Below are 17,001 nucleotides of genomic sequence, written 5' to 3'. Positions count from 1 at the left end.
ATGACGATTTATGTACATTTGTTAACGGAAAATTTGGTGTTTGGAGGAAAGTAATTATTTTTGATCAGTGAAATTAAGAGCTGAAGTGTCTATGGGGTTTAGTAAAACAACATATTTTCTGTGGGGAAATATATCAATTTGAGCATAGAGGACTTCTTGGATGATTTAATTTTTTTAAGGAAGTCAATGTATGTACTGTAAAAAAATCTCTAGTGTCCTGAAATATTTCAGGCAGAGATAAAAAATTGTTTTTAATCGCTCACCATTCTGAGTGGAACTTTTCAATTATTACAAAGTTAATTTATTCAGATTCGAAATTTAGTATAGTTTTTGTAATAATAAATAAAGTTTTAATAATTTTTTATTAAATTTCATAAATTTGTAGTTTTATTAAAACAATGCTTTTTTGCCAGTAGTCAGCACCACTTGCTAATTGTCGGTTTGGCATGTTCCAACAGTCGGCATACAAATTTTTTTGTAAAAATAATTCATTAAAATATAATATTCTTGTGTTGTTTTAAACTGATTCGACGTCTTTATTGTACTTTTCTTAAGAATATGAATTGTTGAGGACATTCACAGACAAAAATTTAATTTTTATTAGAATAAATCATCTATTCTTAGCGAAATTGTACACAAAGATAGCTGACAATATATTTGAAGTAAACAAAATACATTTAGTTATAATAGTTTCATTTATTTGGGCTTAAAAATAAAAAATGCCGACTACTGGGACATGCCGAACTTAGGCACACTTACCCTACATAGCATTTTCATCAAGCGATCCCTATTGAAAAGTTGTTATGACAATTTCAACATAAATGCCTTAACTAGCCCCTACTTATATTATCTTTCTCAAAGACAACATATTAATAGGGACCATATTTCAATTTTGCTACAAAAACTCTCATATTGGTCATTCGTAACACCATGCTTTCGTAGAACGACATTGAGAACGAACATAATCACCGTCACTTTAAGTTCCGTTGCAGACTCAATTCTCCTTAACTTTTTTAGTCTTTACCTCCTCTCAACAATAGACAAGTTGGTACTGTTGTCAAACGGCTTGGGATGGATATAAATCATTTTAATGTCAATGGAAGCCAGTATCCATTAGGGAAAGGGAAAAATTTAAATTTATATGTGTGTTCTAATACTTGACCATTTCACAATACACATTGTTGTTGCATTTGCTCTGAGAACGTGAATGTGCGGTTTTAAGTTTCTCGTTTCTCTTTTTTACTTTTCATAGCAGATTCCGGAGTTAACATTTCTGTTATTCGAGCTGATACTTCTGTCTTTAACTTTTCAACGCGGTTTTTGTGCAAAGTCTGGTCTGCAGATGTCGATGATAAGTTGACTCAGATTTTGACTTGAATTGGCATATTGAGAATAAATTGTCAACGTGTAAATTTCCGCCTTTATCAACGTGTAAACTGTAATTTGATAAAAACGGGATTATCAAAATATGATTTCGGTGTAAGATTTTTGAAATAGGATATATTTTTATACTATATATAAACTTTATTTCTTATTTCCATAATAATTGTAAGTGTTTTTAATCGGTAAAAATATTGATTTATCGGTTAATGAAGTAGCTTTAAACTTAAATAATAGCACACCTTTACTTCAAGATTTTTCATTGATTTATCTGATTCATTAGTTTGCTATATTTATAACAAGTTGCTTTATCTGAGGTTCAGGTGAGTTCAGTCATTACCAGGATCAACCTAAGGACCCATAAACATTAAGTAAAACACGAGTGTTTACAATTTCAAAGTTTTTATCCTCTGGTGTTTATATTATCACTAATATGTGATTTTGATGTTGCGTGATACGCATGCTGGTGGTTGCTGTCGATTCGGAGATATCTGGTCAGTGTTCGTGAGTTGTCGGTTCGGAGTATTCTGGTCCTCTGAAGTGGTTGTAAGTATTCGGGTTGATGTCGGCTCGGAAGTATCCGGGTTGATGCCGACTCGGGAGTTGTCGGATAGCTGACGTCTCATAGGTATTCGGGTTCTCTGAAGTTTTCGGGTTGCTGTCGGGAGAAAATTTGATTAGTGGGAGCGACAAAGCCCTAGTTATTAGCGTGGAGCTTGCTTTGAGCGTCACTCGTACTTTGTCGGCGGAATTCGACAACCTCGGCGATGAAGACTGAACTATAAATCCGGGTTATGCAGTTAAGTGAATGAGAATTTTTTTGTATGAGTTTTAGAAGATGCAACGTAAATGAAAAGGTCACGTTACATGTTTTTCTATATTTTATCTAGTAGTCTGAATAGAGTTCTAGAATATATGCTACTCATAAAATGCCACTACATGTCCATCTAGAGATGGATTTAATTCTCACCGTATTTTAATAACATCGTCTGTTTTAAGCATTGACCCACTAATAGAATCCTATTTATATTTCAATGCATATTTTGTTTTTCATTATATTCGCTTACTAAGGACCTGGGAGATATTATTGACAATGGTGATGATGACGATTGCCGTTTGAATTTCCGCTACTTTTTCTCTGTGAGGTTTCAGTCATTCACAGCTATAAAGTGATTGTGTAGTGTAAAAGTGCAAGAAGGGCAAAAACTAATGGAAATAATATAAATAATATACAGACTAGAAAGTGCCACGAAGCAAACCATATGATGGTATTGTGGCTAACAGACTTCGGACAAAGGGATTATTTCAATAATGTTAAATGAATTATCGTCGAGATGTAGCCTGTTTTGGAAACAGTGATAAACCTTTTACATTTTGCGAAAATATCAATATTGAATTGAAAGATTTTTTCATTACAGATTACAAACTCATATTAAACAAGTAAGCATAGGCTATAGTCGTGCGGGACCGACTATGTTATACCCTACAACACTACAATATGTTAGAAGCCCCCTTATGTCCAAATCCATATTGGAAGATTTCGCTTTGAAATTAGGATTTTGACTAGGGACTAGGGCTAGGGGCTGTTAGTGGTTGTAGTCCATTTTACAGCTAAATATAATTGAATAGTCATCCAAAATGCAAGAATTCTTCCCTGTCCTTAACTCTCTTCACAGGCATGTCGATTGGCTTCAATTGTGTGATCGGAAAAACATTTCTGTTTTTGGTTAATTTGAAATAAATATTTTGCAATCATCTCCAAAAGCAAGAAGCCCCTCTGTATCTCCAAATTTGCAATACTTATATAATATCCGCAAACTGTGTTCTAATGTGAAAAAATTTTACAAAATATTAAAAGTCAAATTGAAAATATAGCATGCGATAAAAAATATGAAAAAATAAAAAAAAATATCACAAAATACTACTAAATCTATATTAACATTATTATTGGCATATTTTTCTGCGATTTTTTTAGATTTTATACTTTTATGTCAAGAGGGCATTACCCTTCCTTTTTATATACACATTGTATATATTTCGCAATATATAACCGATATATTTACTATCGGCTTATACGTAACGGTCAGAATTGACCTTTACGTGTATTTGTGATGTCTCCGGGATTAAAAATATTCGCGGTTTAATGGAAAATTTGACTTTTATTTAATACAAATGTTTTGTGGCCTATTGCACCCACTAAATATTACCCGATGACCATCAAAATTTTAAGGCTTCTGCCCAGCCCTAAGCTCTAGCCCCATGCTTCCGCTTTGATTGGTCTATAATTGCGACCTGTGGAGCAACTGCAAAATCAGGATTTTTTTCAAATATTATGCGATCATCTCCAAAAGAAATAGTGTTCTATTCTGACCCTAGCCCCACCTCCATTCTAAATTTCGTGAAGATCAGGCCATAATTGCGACCTGTAGAGTGATTACAAATTAACATGGACAGACGGGCAGACGGATGGACGGACATACATAGCTAGATCGACTCAGCTCAGGAAGATCCATATATACTTTCATATGTGGGAAACCAATATTTCGTCGTTTACATAATTTTTGGCCCAATCAAACTTATAATACCCCCAACACATAGTGTTGCAGGGTACAACAAGTAAGAAATTAGCTAAGTTATGTCGGTCCCACACTTTTCAACAAAAATGTTTCAAATTTGGAATTTTAATGGGTAATACATCCTTTACTAGAAAATTGCTCATACAGGTCCGCGTCTTCGTAGCGCCCCCATGTAGCACCACCACCCTACATATATTCAATATTTTGATGATTTTAGCGAAATTATTTACCGAAATTATTTCAAGTTTCATATTTGAATATCGTAACGGCCTATGACAAAAATTGCATATACAGATCTGCGTCCTAGCATAGGCCAGTAGTGTGCTTATGGGGATGTTGGGAATTCACCACGATTTATCACGGCAAATTCTATTGGGGATGTTGATTTGGGTAAATTCACCACGGTGAATTTTAATGGGGATGTTGTCTTGGGAATTGTACCACGGCAAATTCTATTGGGGATGTTGATTAGGGTAAATTCTCCACGGTGAAATATATTGGGAATGTTGTCTTGGGAATTGTACCACGGCAAATTCTATTGGGGATGTTGATTTGGGTAAATTCACCACGGTGAATTTTAATGGGGATGTTGTCTTGGGAATTGTACCACGGCAAATTCTATTGGGGATGTTGATTAGGGTAAATTCTCCACGGTGAAATATATTGGGGATGTTGTCTTTTGAAATGTACCACGGTGAAATATATTGGGGATGTTGTCTTTTGAAATGTACCACGGTGAAATATATTGGGGATGTTGTCTTTTGAAATGTACCACGGTGAAATATATTGGGGATGTTGTCTTTTGAAATGTACCACGGTGAATTATATTGGGGATGTTGTCGTTTGAATTGTACCACGGCAAATTATATTGGGGATGTTGTCTTTTGAATTGTACCACGTCAAATTTTATTGGGGCTGTTGGCGTTGCTAGTTTTAATATGGACTACTAGATGGCGCTAAGTTTAGCGCAGACACAATCCAAAACTGTGTATGGGATGGTGAAATTTCAAGTTTTAATATTCACCACTAGCAGAGACACCCTCCGAAAAAAAAAAAAATGTATTATGATCATATCGAGTGGGGCTAAAGAGATTCACCATGTGAGAAGTGAATATAGCAGAAACACATCTGAAAGAGGTAAGTATCGAAGAAAATCATTTTATCTAGATGGCTCTCAGAATGCTTTTATATAGTCAACATGCTGATTACTGCAGTCAAATGTGCTTATTAATTTATTTGAAAACATATATTTCAAGAAATCGACTTCAATAAATGTGATATATTATAGAAGAGTTTCAATTGACAAATATGCTGCAATTATTGATATTTCAGGGGTTTTAATTTCAGCATAGATGAAAGTATAAATGAAAATATAGACAAAGAAATGACATCGAAAAATTCCGGAATAATCAAGTGAAATTCTTGAAAAAAGATAACGAAGTCGAGTGGGTTGAACACGAAAATCAGCATGTTGGCTATGCAAAACATGATGAGATAAAAAGACAAAACTAACTTTTCGTTGTACTTGTTTTAATTTGTCTATAATTTTAGCGACTCAAAAATGTTCAGTTATTCCCATCGAAACGATATAGGCGACATCTAACGGTGAGTTCCATCCATACTATCCATAAATTATGTTGTAGCATAGACACACTCCAAAACTATTGAAATATGATCATATCGAATGGGGCTAGAGAGATCCACCATATGAGAAGTGAATATAGCAGAGACAAATTTGGTTAGTATCATAGTCAACAAGAAGATGTGTGTTCTATTATTTTGTCCAGATGGCTCTCCAGTCATTTCCCTCGAAACGATATAGGCGACATCTAACCACCAATTAATGTTGTAGCATATACACACTAAAAAAATGCTGCTGTAGCCAATCAAAGCAAATTCTTCTTGTGTGGACAGGCATTTTGATACATTATATCGATCGCTTTTTGATAGTTTTGTCGATGAAGAATTTGTTTACATTATGTAGCAATTTGAGAGAATTGAAACTGAAAGAGTTTCATGACAAACCCTGCATCAATTCGGTATTGAAGATTGAAGGGATTTGAAGAAGGAAACACCATTGTTTACATTAACTAACAATTGGATTTCTGTGAAATGGATATGAGAATTTGGGGGGAAGCGTTGTTGCAGAGTTTCATGACAAATTCTGCTTCAATCACAGAATTTCTATTTGTTTACAAAATGTAGTCAATAATGTATTGATTGGATTGGAAGAAATTTCAGTACTCAACAAGTCACAGATTAATAAGCATCGTTTCTTAATATTTTTAAAAAAGTTTTTATAATGTCTCAAAAAATTTGTTGGTCATGCAGCCTTTATTACAAGGAAAAAAGTGAATTTGTGAAACATATGAAAAAGCATTGTATGTTTTGTGATGTTTTACGTGAAAGTGTAAACGATTTAGAATTGCACTTAGAGAACCATCATGGAGATGAGCATGTAATGAAACAAAATCGTGATCAACAACAAGAAAAACTAAAGCAGCAGCATGAAAATAAATCAGCTGTGAAGGTGGAAAAGTTTTGTGGTGATTGTGATAAAATTGTGAATAATATACGATCACACGTTCGTAGCGAAGAACATCGATCCACCGTGAGAAAAAATCTGGATTCTGACATAAAAATTGTTAAAAGTGCATTTAACAAAAATATACTCAGCTATGAGATACAAAACAATAAAGACATTTTGTACCCGATCGATTTTCTTAATGCTTCAAAAGAATTAATAATTAAAACCTTGAAAAATGAGGTTAAACGGTAAAACGCTCATAAAATTTAATATGGAACTCCAAGGACTATATGTGAAACCAAACAATGAAAAAGATGGACCTTCAACTTCCAAAGAGTTAACTATTGAAAATATATTTAATCATATTTCAAAAACAACGCTATTAACCCTGGGAGATGATTTGGAAGAGGTCGTTTTCAACCACTGTGTGGAAATTATAGCTAAATCAGAAGAGTTCCAAGAAAGAGGCTCTAATTGGGCCCTGGAGAAACTTTTAAAACTTGACATAAATGTGTTGAGAGCCAACTTAACACGTGGCTCACATTATATTCCAACTCCGAAATCATTAAGCAACAAGAAGGGTGCGTGCCTTAACATCAAAAACTATGATGACTTTTGTTTTAAGTGGTGTATGGTTGTTGCATTGGGAGAAACTGCATATGGAGATCCGAGTATAACCTCTTCATATAACGTAGACATACACCAAGATGTCATTATTCTGCAGTCTGGAATATCGCTAAATTTCGAACAATTAAATTTCCCATTGGGTCTTAAATATATACAAAAATTTGAAATGAACAACCCAGAGATCAGCGTAAATGTTTTCGGTTATGAAAACAAGTCGGTCGTTGGTCCATATTACTTAACAAAGGAGACGAAAAGCAATCACATTAATTTAATATTGCTGCACAATGAAGAAAATTTTCATTACATTTTGGTTATGGATATGTCTTGGTAATTAAAAACAAAACTTATCAATCAAAACCATATCATAATAATCATGTATTTGTTCTTTTTTTTCAGTCTTATGCGGTCTCAATTCACAAGTCATAAGGAGAAAGGTTATTTTTGTTTTGGATGCCTGCAATGTTTCCACGATGAAAATAAATGTATGACTCACAAAAAGCAGTGTGGAAAAGTAGTCTGTGCCCTGCCGAACAAAAAAGAAGCCGTACTGAAGTTCGTCAATCACAAGAAAAAGGATAAGGTGCCTTTCGTTATTTATGCTGACTCCGAAAGTGTACTGGAAGACGTGCAGGAAGATGAGAACAATGGGGCGAGTAAAAAAACGGAAAAGGTAAAGAAGCATATTCCATGTGCTTTTAGTTATTTTATTAAATGTAGTTTTAATGAAAATTTAAATAAGTTATTTATATATAGTGGACCCGACGCAGCAAATGTTTTTCTGAAAGAACTAATTCAGGATTGTAAATTTTTGTATGATAGTTACCTAACCAAAACGAAACCTATGAATACTCTAACACCCGAAGAAGAGACAGCTTTTCTTAGGGATATAAATTGTCGTATATGTGGCGATATTTTAGGTAACGATAGGGTGAAAGATCATTGTCACTTAACGGGGCAATATCGAGGTGCGGTACATAACCATTGCAATCTGCAATATCATCTACCTAAATTTATTCCAATATATTTCCACAATTTTTCTTCGTACGACTGTCACCTCTTCTTTAAAGAATTAGTTGAATTTGGAGGTGAAATAAGAGTCATACCTCAAAACAAAGAAAAATATATTTCAATGTCTTATTTCATTAATATGGATAACGAGTCAACCGACTCTAGTTCTTTAAAAAGTACAGTTGTTGTAGGAGAAGAAGAAGATTCGAGTGAGGAAGATGATGAGGAATTCCAGCAAGAAGAGGAAAGTGAGGGCAAAAAAGAGAAGAAAAAGAAAATGAATAGATTAGAGCATCGTTTCTTAGATAGTTTTCGATTTATGCCTACTAGTTTGGATAAATTAGCAAGGAATTTATCTCGAGATTCTTTTGTTGCTATCAGATCTCATTTTCCTGATGATGAAGCATTCGAACTTATGACTAGGAAAGGAGTATTTCCCTACGAATATATTTCATCATTTGAAAAATTGAAGGAGAAACAACTTCCCCCTATAGACCAATTTTATAATAAGTTGACAGATACTGAATGCTCGTCAGACGATTATAGGCATGCAACAAATGTTTGGTCACATTTTCGATGTCAAACTATGCAAGACTACATGGATTTGTATTTAAAAGCTGATGTCTTGCTTTTAGCAGACGTATTTGAAAATTTCAGGAGCTTATGTATGCGAATTCACGAACTGGACCCTTGTCAATATCTCACAGCACCATCTCTATCTTGGGATGCAATGCTACTATGTACTAAAGTCGAACTTGAGCTACTCAGAGATATAGACATGTACAATTTCTGCAAAAATGGTATTCGGGGAGGGCTTACCCAGTGCTCAAACAGACACTCGGTAGCAAATAATGAAGATGCTCCCAATTATAATAGTGCCAAACCAGAGGTAAATATCTATTATTTGGATGTAAATAATTTATATGGTACAGTTATGACTGAGTGTCTCCCTGAAAAAGATTTTAGATGGGTGGAGGGTTATGAAATGGAGAAATTCAATGATCCAGCTGTAATATTATCTATTCCTGACAACGCTCCTACTGGTTTTATTTTAGAGGTTGATATTGAATATCCACCGCACCTTCACGACAAACATAACGATTTACCTTTTTTGGCGGAGAAAAAGTGTGTTGAGGGCTCAAAAACTGAAAAACTGATTGCAGATTTTACTGACAAAACATCATACACCATACACTACAAATTACTTAAGCAATCTCTGAAACATGGACTAATTCTTAAGAAAGTCCATAGAGTTTTGGCTTTCACACAAAGCGCTTGGTTAGCTCCTTACATACTGAAGAATAATGAACATAGGGAAAAGGCTGAAAATGCCTTTGAAAAAGATTTTTTTAAATTATTGAATAACTCTTCATTCGGTAAGACAATGGAGAATATCGACAAAAGAAAAACTGTGAAAATTGTGACAATGTGGGTAGATGAGGCAAACCAAAGAAGAAGGAATGTTGCTAGTAAATTAATCTCGAAGCCAAATTTTCACAGCCTTTCGATATTCTCCGAAAATATGGTTGCTATTCAAATTAGGAATGTCAGAGTAAAATATGATAGACCATTGTACTTAGGGTTCTGCATATTAGATTTATCAAAGTGGGTGATGTATGATTTTCTGTATGATTTTCTAAAAGTGAAATTTGGTGAGGATTTTATTCTAAATTATATGGATACAGATTCGTTCATATTAACATTTTACGGACGGAATTTGTATTCCGAATTATCTTTAGATGAAATATTGGCTAGATTTGACACCTCAGGGTTTTCAAAAGAAAATAAATATAAACTTCCTCTAATTAATAAGAAAAAACTTGGCATGATGAAAGATGAGAATGACGGAAAAACAATGGTTGAATTTGTAGGCCTTCGTCCTAAAATGTATGCCATCAATGTAGTTGATAGCGAAGAAGTAAAAAAATCTAAGGGAGTTAAAAAGTCGGTCCTAAAAAAGTATACTATAGATAAATATCGAGAATGTCTTTATAACAAAAAGGTTTTTTACGGTACCATGTTTTCGTTTAGGTCAAGACAGCATACAATATATACAGACAAAATTACTAAAATATCGCTAAGCCATCAAGATGATAAACGATTTATTCTAGAGGATGGTATTCACACCTATGCTTGGGGCCACTATAGATTAAATAACCTTCATGAAACAAATGTAAATAACTCAAATGAATCTGTCTCAATGGACTTGGATTAAAATATAAATTTAATTATGATTTAAGTTTCAATATATAGATAAAAGAGCATAGTAATAATATTAATTTAATTGTCTTTACTCACTATAAATGTCATCATATTAATATTTTCTCGCAACACAAAATGTTTAATTTTTAAGTAAATATAAGTGTATTATATTTTAGCTAGTCTTTAACTATTCTTATTATAAAATAAAACAAAATATTTTTGATTATAAATTTATGTAAATTGCGTTTTATTGAAATATTCTTGCAAAGGTGAGTATAAAATAGATTATACTACTTTTCGTACAATTCCTGTTAATGGAACGTACTCGACCAGACGATCATGTATAATTAAACAGTACGCAGAAGTGTTTTGTGGAATTGGTTTATTGGTTTCAAATTGGATTTTTAAATCGATTGGTCCATTCTTAACAGCTTCGTTTTGATTGCTAATGTCAATAACGGCGATGGGCTTGTCTTTAAAACTTGCATATGTAAGAAGTGGTTGTGGCTCCCTCATGTAATATGATTGTTGAAACTTTGTATACATGTCATATAGTACTGCATAGCCATTTTCTTCGAACTTTACATTCAAATCATCGTAAGGATAGGTTTCAGAGTTCAAGTGAACTTTGATGTTTTTAAGTTCGCAATGTTCCAGCTTGTTGTCTTTTTCAAATATCAAAGCAACATATCGTGGTCTTTCATGATTGACAGACAATTTAACACTCCAACTGTGTTGTCTTCCACCAGCAAAAGTTGGATTAAAGTAGCAGTCCCAGCTGCGGAATGCTAAAGGCAACGCTTTTCCATCCTTAATAGTTTTCAAGAAGCTGATTTTTCTATAGTCTGATAATTGAATGTGTTGTACTTTCCATACAACATTTGTTATGGTGAGTTTAATTTCCTCCGTATCCATGGTTGAATAACACACATTTTTATCGTTGGCACTACGCAAAAGAATCAAGTCATGCTTGCTGTTGCAAATTACTTTATCAAAGTCCTCTGCGAACCCTAGTAGACGGTTTAAGGGTACACAAAAATTAAAGTATCCTACTGATAAATCATTATCAGCTTTCCATCCCGCTTTGCTCATAACCTTACTTTCGGATTCGCTTAGAGAAATCCAATTTTTAATTTCTGTAGTTATTCCTAGATAACGAGTACGATCAATTTCAACACCATTTAGTTCATAGCGAATTTCATCAAACATGTATCCCACACAATTATTTCTCAGTCTTGCATTTTGCGATACTTCTCCCTTGCTATTTTTCAAATTTCCTTCAATGAATAGATAACTCTCCGATGGAAGTATGTAAAGATCCTGATTTTGTATACTTATCCGAATTTCATCATTATTTTTAAATGATTGAATATATGGAACATAGCTGTGGTAGTCTCTCTTTACAATATTCTCATCCGAGAATGGACGCTCATTAATGTTAAGTATTTCAGACATTTGGTTTGACTTTAAGCTTAATAAGTTTTAAAAACTCTTTATTTTCCTTTGAAATTGTAGGTCTTGTCGGTTTGACAACTTTGTGTTGAATGTGTCTTGGTATTTGTTTATGATTGTATTTATTGTAGATAATCATGATTGCATTGGTCTTATATGAATACGTAGCGTGATTTCTTCCTCTCTAAAATTTATAAAGCGACCTTCTTGATCTACTATCTTTATCTCCAGACGACCGATTTCTTTGACGTTCACTGGTAAATAAATGAGATTCATTGGTCTCTCTACCAATTTATATCCCGGAGGAACATTAAGAGCAAATTCATGTAGAATATGCGTTGGCGACCCATTCATGAATGATCCAGTTACAATATTGCAGTGTATTTGTATGGCATTAACCTTTAAAATGTCGACTTGAAGGTTTGAAGTATGTTTTTTCCCAGATTCTAAGATTTTTTCGGTAAAACCAAAAAGCTTGCCTATAGATTTTTCTTTATCAAAGTAAATAGGATCATGAGAAGACATGATTTCTACTTTTAGCGTATTATTATTCGCCTTAATTTCAATGGATCTATTCTCGTGGATAGTTTTATATTCCGTTTCCAAGTAATTCGCAATATCTTGCAATTCATAGGATCCTATAGGTATTTTTATAATATTGTCTCCAATGTGAAAGAGATTGTTATCATTATCCACATTGGGTATTGAATTGTATGATTGGAAATCTATTAGGCAACACTCATAACTACTATTTCCCAATTCAATTGGGGGTAAATATGTTGAATGTAGAATTGGAGATTTACCGGACACAGTAAACGTTCTTGACATTGCAAAATTCTTTGTCGTAATAATTGAAACACAAAATATGCATACGTATATATGGGTTTTTATTTATTTAAATATATGCTTGTATATTGTATATCTACATATTAAGATTATATGATATGATTCTTATCTATCCATGAATTATGTTTGTCTGAAAATCCCAGCCACTTAACCAAGACTTTATTACCTTTTGTTTTTAAAATTTTCTCAACTAAATACGTGTTGGGATATTTTGTGGGTAAAAGTTCTTCTTTGTAGAAACATCCTTGGATGGGATTTCCTTCATAGTCTTCTAATAAATAAGTAGCGGGGTTTGTTATTCTTATTGTTCTTATCTTGAATATTTCCGTAGTCCAATTTGGCGTGTATCCCTTTTCAAATTGATGTTTATATTTGCTAATGCGTACATGATCACCCACACGAAAGTTTTGTCTCCTAAAAATTTTTAAGTGGTTATAAGCAGATTGCAACAATGCCTTCTCATTCGATGAATTTACTTGAATAGGGGCCATTTTTATTGTTCGATGAGGTGTTTTATTGTATTGTTTAACCAATTCTCTATAAACATCAATCCATAGATAATTCCCATTATAACTGAACTCCTTCCACATTAGCGACTTCAAAGTTCTATTAAAACGCTCAACAATTGAGGCCTTCAATACACTATATGTGGAGTAGTGGTTTATGGAATATTTCTGCATTAGTTTTTTAAAATCTGTGTTGAAAAATTCTTTTCCATCATCGGTTTGCAAATTTTTTGGAATTCTTCCTCTTTGTAAGATTTTTTCAAAAGCCATAGAAACATCCGTTGCCGTTTTTGTTTTAAGGGCTTCACACCATGCGAATTTCGAAAATGTATCGATGACAGTTAACAAAAATCGGAACCCCTTGTTTGCTTTTGAGTAACTGCCCATTTCAACTAAATCTGCTTGCCAGAGATCATCAATACCCTTTGTAATAACCCTTCGTCTTGGAAAGTTTTTTCGTGCTTGATGATGAAGTTCATTTACCAAACCCCGCTTTTCCATTGTTTTATTCGGTATGATATATTAAAGCTGGTGAGTTGAATGGAGCTTGCGATAAGGCTTTAAATATTTCGTTTTGTGAACGTTTGAGTTGTGATATTTCTTCTCTTAGGAAGGTGCACTCTTGAATGAAATTTTTCTTTAAAATTTCTTGAATGTGCTTGATTTGCGTATGTACGTATGCTTGGTTGACCGCATCCGCTCCTTCTGCTGGAGATGCAACATTCCTAATCTTTTTATTTTGCACGTTAAGGTTGTTATCTTCATCAATATTGACTCCCAATAATCTCGAAACATTTTCTCTCACTGCTATTGATTGATTTTTTTGATTGTAATGATGTCCAAACTTGTCAACAGTCATATGTTGTATGCTCCTTGAGAGTATTATTTAATATATTATATTTCCTTCTCGCAGTTCCTCGATAATAGAAACAATTTCATTAGTATGGTTATTGTTTCCGGCTTGTTGTGATGCCAACAACAGCTTTAATCGTTCTATCAATTCGTTGGGATCGTCCCAGTATATATAGTTGGGTTTACCAGGATTTATTGTCAGTAAGCCTTTGCCGCTGTGAGTATCCTCTATTATATTTTTTATTATTTTCTTATATTTTTGTCCCCTGTTGGACTTTGTTCGTCCATTAGATTCATAGTTTATTTTATGCGCATTTGTGTCTAATAATATTGTTTTGTAAATATCGAGTTCTGTATGATCATAGTTCTTGGGGTCTTGATAAAACAACAGTTCAAACAAACCGGGTGTTAATGCCCAATTTTTATTTCCAATCATAATCTTTTCATTGCTTATTTTGAGTGGTTGGTCCCCAAATCTCCATTCTCCATTGTTATCTTTGTGTGGACCATAGACTACATCTAGTTTTTTAATTTTCTTCAAGAATGATAGATTCATAGGTTCCTCATTGTTGGAATAAAATTTGTCGTCGTCTTGTGATGTATTAAAGGAATCGAAATTTTGTGTGTAATCTACTTTATGCTTTAACCCCTCCAATGCATTGGAATCTAACTTAACATCTGGTTTATAATTCTTAAGGGGTGTACTTGTAATAATAGAATCTCTGTACATTTCCATTTTCTCTTTCTTAGGCATAATCATTTTGGAAGTATTTTCAGTTGAAAGCTTTAGTAGTTTGTTTATTGGCTCCGTTATTGGTTTGAAAGTATTTTTCAATTCTGTAGTTTTAGCTTCTTCACCCATTTTAATGCTTTGAAATTTCTTTTTCAAGACATTTCTGGACTTAACAAGCCGTTTCAGCATTTCCTCCTCCATGGCTGTAGGTGCACTAATATAAATTAACATTTGCAAATACATTAAATAATATTAAGGTTGAATAAATATATGAAAGCCTTTTCTGTATCTTCCAGAGTGAATTTCGTCATCCTTGGAAATCGTTAGAAATCCATACTTTTCCTTCCAGCATTCATGACAAATTTTTTTGAAATCTTCAAAACTAATGTCACATCCGACGTGATCATTAAATATATGTCTTAAATTCAGATCATCTTGTTTAAACACGATTATAAAATTCGCATTATCACGCAATAAATGTTTTGGTATACGTGTGTATGTTTGACACAAATAAAACGAATCAACATTCTTATGTCGCCCCATACTGAAGTAATTTTTAATGTTGTTTTGTTTATCGCATGCAACATCATCAAAAATCATGATTGAGTTTGGCTTTATTTCGTCCGTTTGTATAACATCGTCATTGTTATTAAATGTATACAATCTCATCCCCTTTGTAGTGGATATCAGTTTCTTTAGGTACTCATATTTTGTCTGATACAGCGATTTTGAGTAAATGTAAACATTTTCAAATTTTAATCCATTGGGGCTTTCTATCAAACTAAGCATCACATTAGTCTTTCCACAATTTGATGGTCCTACTATTAAGGCTCGTATAGAATCAGGCAGCAAAGTACTATGTCGGGGGGTCTTTCTTTGCATAAAATCCACATTTTGAACAATTATTTTAGCTTGTTGTTCCAGTAATCTCATGATTTAAACTAATGAGTAGTTTTAAGAAAACATTCATATTTATAATATAATCAAATATCGATATTTCTTTCGTTCAGCGTCCCGCTAAAAAGTATAAAATGATTGTTTACAACACGAAGCGATTTATTAGAAAGAAACACGTTCAAGGAGGAGGACTGGTAAATAAGTTGATTAACTCTTTACCCGTTGAACTTCATTTACCAGGATATCAATTTTGTGGACCTGGAACAAAGCTAGAAAAACGTATTCAAAGAGGAGATCAAGGTATTAATCCATTAGATGCAGCGTGTAGAGCACACGATATTGCCTATTCACAAAATAAAGATATTGAACAACGTCACATTGCTGATCGTGAACTAACTGAACGGGCTTGGGAGCGAGTAAAATCGAAAAATAGTAACATTGGAGAAAAAATTAGCGCATATCTTGTAACTAACATAATGAAGGCTAAGACAAAGCTAGGCATGGGTAATAAAAACCCCAAACAAATATTGGGTCAACAACTTTTTAAAAACGCTTTAAAAAAAGCTACAAGTTCCCTTAAAAGCAAAAAACCAACTGATATTGATGAAGCCATAAAAATAGCCAGACATGAAATACAAAAGACGTTTCGAGGAAAAAAATCAAAGGTCGCTATACCGCGAGTAATAAGCGTGCCCAAAAGAGGTGGATTTCTTCCTCTCATTCCCATTCTAACTGGATTAGGAGCATTGGGAGCCTTAGCATCGGGTAGTTCAGCAATTACCAATGCCGTTTTAAATGCAAAAAAAGCCAAACAAGAGTTGGATGAACAAACCAGACATAACAAAACAATAGAAGCTATAGCTATGGGTAAAGGTCTCTATCTCAAACCATATAAAAAGGGCTATGGAATTTATGTTGATGAAAATAAAACTCCAAAAAACTAATTAAGCAGCTACCCAAAGGTCCTCTAACCGATGTAAATATTAGTTTTTTTGGGAAAAAATATATACCTCACTTTAGAGGTGTTTATATGCGTGATAATCTACCTAAGAAACCACATCGAATTGAATGTGGTATCATAAATTTGGATGTTAGCAGTGGACCTGGCACGCATTGGGTGGCATATAATAAAATCAATAATAATATCGACTATTACGACAGTTTCGGTAATCTTCAACCCCCGATAGAAGTTTTACGCTATTTGGGACCAGCTATTACATACAATTATAAAAGAGATCAACGATTTCATACATACAATTGTGGACATCTTTGTTTAAAGTTTTTATTGGACATGAACAAAATTTTATAAATACTCCAACATCGATGATATCCTCTCCATTCAAATTCAACTTTCCAAAGAAGATGATTGAAATCAATAGATCGGATATTGCACTG

The 17,001-nt window shown here is 33.5% G+C and overlaps 1 protein-coding gene across 1 annotated transcript; it reads left to right on the top strand.

Moving 5' to 3' along the window:
• Window positions 1-7,150: 7,150 nt before the first annotated feature.
• Window positions 7,151-16,365, top strand: LOC131801752 (uncharacterized). The gene is made up of 5 exons (XM_059120696.1): window positions 7,151-7,437; window positions 7,507-8,027; window positions 8,310-8,461; window positions 15,720-16,022; window positions 16,348-16,365. Exons 1-5 carry the CDS (start codon window positions 7,277-7,279, stop codon window positions 16,363-16,365), a joined length of 1,155 nt encoding a protein of 384 aa, XP_058976679.1. The 5' UTR covers window positions 7,151-7,276.
• Window positions 16,366-17,001: the final 636 nt, after the last annotated feature.

This window comes from Musca domestica, unplaced genomic scaffold (genome assembly GCF_030504385.1).
Source record: "Musca domestica strain aabys unplaced genomic scaffold, Musca_domestica.polishedcontigs.V.1.1 17, whole genome shotgun sequence".
Lineage (NCBI taxonomy): Eukaryota > Metazoa > Arthropoda > Insecta > Diptera > Muscidae > Musca > Musca domestica.
Note: the sequence above shows the minus strand (reverse complement) of the source record. Positions and strands in the feature narration are given on the sequence as shown.